Raw genomic sequence first — 2,340 nt, 5'->3', positions numbered from 1 at the left:
AAGCCAGGAGGGGATCCAAAAAGAAGAAAAATAATAATAAAATATCAGGGAAGTGAAATATAAGAAGCTAATAATCTAGAAGACATAACAACCATTGTAGATACTGAGCAGTTGGCAGGAAGCAACATGGCAGCCAGGCTGTGGTGATGTCACAGTGCAGTGATCTAGAACAGGTTCCTCTGTATGACATCACAATGTACAGGAACCTAGAAGACACCTCTGCACAGTCATCTCAGCGCCATTTTCTTTACTTTGGCTCTGGAAGAGTGAGCTAGGTTTAATTTCTAGTATTTGCTTCCTGTCCTTTTTTCCTTTGATTTCTTCCTCAAGGCCCAATAATATCAGGGCCACTTGAGGACATTTTCCTCAGTTATAGACATCCGGCTCGGGAAACCAGACATGGGATCCCGGGAACTTCGTCAGCTGAACGCAGACAACAACGCGTGGCTCGGTCGGCCCGAGAACGAGGGTAAGTGACACATTGAAGAAAAGTTAGACAGTCTTTGCTTTCATTATCTGTAGTAGGGACAAGTAGTCTAAACTCCAACAGGACACATGGGTGCAACTATGTCATCTGGTGATAACCGAGATGTTAAAGGGTTGGACATTGAGAGGTTAAAGGGGGGAATTTATAACGTCCTGCACGTCTGACTTTAAAAAAGTCCCAAAATAGGGATCTGAGACTTTTTGGAGCTTACTTGCACATATGTTTTGATACATTTTGTATTTTAACTTCACTCACTCAAGTGGGTGGTAGGGTTAGCCTGTGTAACTGATTTAAGATAGATTCATCAATGGAGTTTTTGAAAAAAAAAAAGTCCCAAAATGTCTCAATCTTGCTCCAGTGAAGGGGGTACAGAAATTAGAGGAACATCTCAAAACAGAAATGTTAGACTTAAAATGGCACCACATTTATCAACCATCTTGTGATATTTCATGAATTTGACCTAAAACTACAAAACTGACTATAAAAATTCCCCAGTAGTGTTTTTTGATGTTCTGCTCCATCTTCTACTTTTTATGAGGTACGTCGTCTTGTTCGGCAGAGGTCCTGTACATAAGATAACCACTGATGGAGGGTCAGGTGACTAGACACATCAATCAGTCTCCTCCATACAAATACATGGCACCTGACATCTGTACTTGCACCCCTGGGAGTTTAGTGCAGGTGCCGCTCATCACTGCTCCCATTGACTTCAATGACAATAGCAGTGACGAGCACTGGACTCTACAGTGGTGGCCGTGCAGTGTAGTTTCATCTGATTGGTGTGGGGTATCCAATTACTGCAAATCAGCTATATATGGCCTGTCCTGAGGATAGGCCATCACTTAAAAAAAGGCTGGACAACCTCTATAACAGGAGCCAAAAAGTGACCAACTAAGTCACTATGTCCAGGCTACAACAGCAGAGACATGTAGACAGATACATATTGGATATATAGATAATTCTTCATATCTTCGCTCTTTTAGGTCAGACTATTACTCTACAAAGATTAAGATCAGCTCAGAGAAGAGCTCAAGACACACAACATCCTGATGTCTCTGGGTTCAGAGCTCCTCCGCGGCAATTAACATCTGCCAGGGAGAGAAGCCGCTCTCCAATAAGACCTGCACCGGCCCAAGACCCCCGACCATCTGGGGGGAGCAGCTGGGAGAGTGCTGAGGCCATCACACCTGAATTCCACCATCCTCGGCCTATACCACCAAGCCGCAGGACCAGGGAGATCCAGCCACCCAGGAGGTCTCCAATACACCCTGGAGAACGCCTGTATAACATCTTAATTCAGCTGCAGAGGATGGGCACCATGAGACCTCAGGCCATACCACCGCCAGAGCCCCCAACACCGGCTCCACTGGGTGTGCCTCATCAGCCTCCACCAAGCTGCAGGACCCAGCAAATTGGAGCTCTCCCCACAATTACCATCAAAGCGGAGGAGCCACAGTCATGTATAATCTGCCTGACTGATTTCACTAAGGGCGAGCAGGTGACATCTCTGCCTTGCGGCCACATTTACCATCACGCCTGCATCACTCAGTGGCTCCAGAACAACCGCAGCTGTCCCCTATGCCGCAGGGTTGCTTTTAACTAAGCACAGAACATCTCCATCTTCTGTTACAAACCACCAAGACAGAACACAGCACGGTACCCCGAGGGGGCGTGAAAACTGCTGTAAGAGTGTTTGGAGTTTGCCCAGGTAAGTGACTTTTACATGACGCTAAATATCCATAATTTTCCCACCAAATTCAGTTGTAGATTAAAAACATTTTTCTTCCATATATACACACTGTATTTTATACTATAATAGAAAAGATCCACACATGTCCTAACATTCGAACCAT

The 2,340-nt window shown here is 45.2% G+C and overlaps 1 protein-coding gene across 1 annotated transcript; it reads left to right on the top strand.

The window, feature by feature from the left end:
• Positions 1–394: 394 nt before the first annotated feature.
• On the top strand, positions 395–2,090 carry LOC120990707 (RING finger protein 44-like). Its single transcript, XM_040419613.1, has 2 exons — positions 395–469; positions 1,471–2,090. The coding sequence occupies exons 1-2, from the start codon at positions 400–402 to the stop codon at positions 2,088–2,090; spliced, it is 690 nt and encodes a 229-aa protein (XP_040275547.1). The 5' UTR covers positions 395–399.
• The last annotated feature ends 250 nt before the right edge of the window (positions 2,091–2,340 follow it).

This window comes from Bufo bufo, chromosome 2 (assembly GCF_905171765.1).
Source record: "Bufo bufo chromosome 2, aBufBuf1.1, whole genome shotgun sequence".
In the NCBI taxonomy this organism is placed as follows: Eukaryota; Metazoa; Chordata; class Amphibia; order Anura; family Bufonidae; genus Bufo; species Bufo bufo.
The sequence above is the reverse complement of the archived record's forward strand: the minus strand, read 5'-3'. Positions and strand labels throughout refer to the sequence as shown.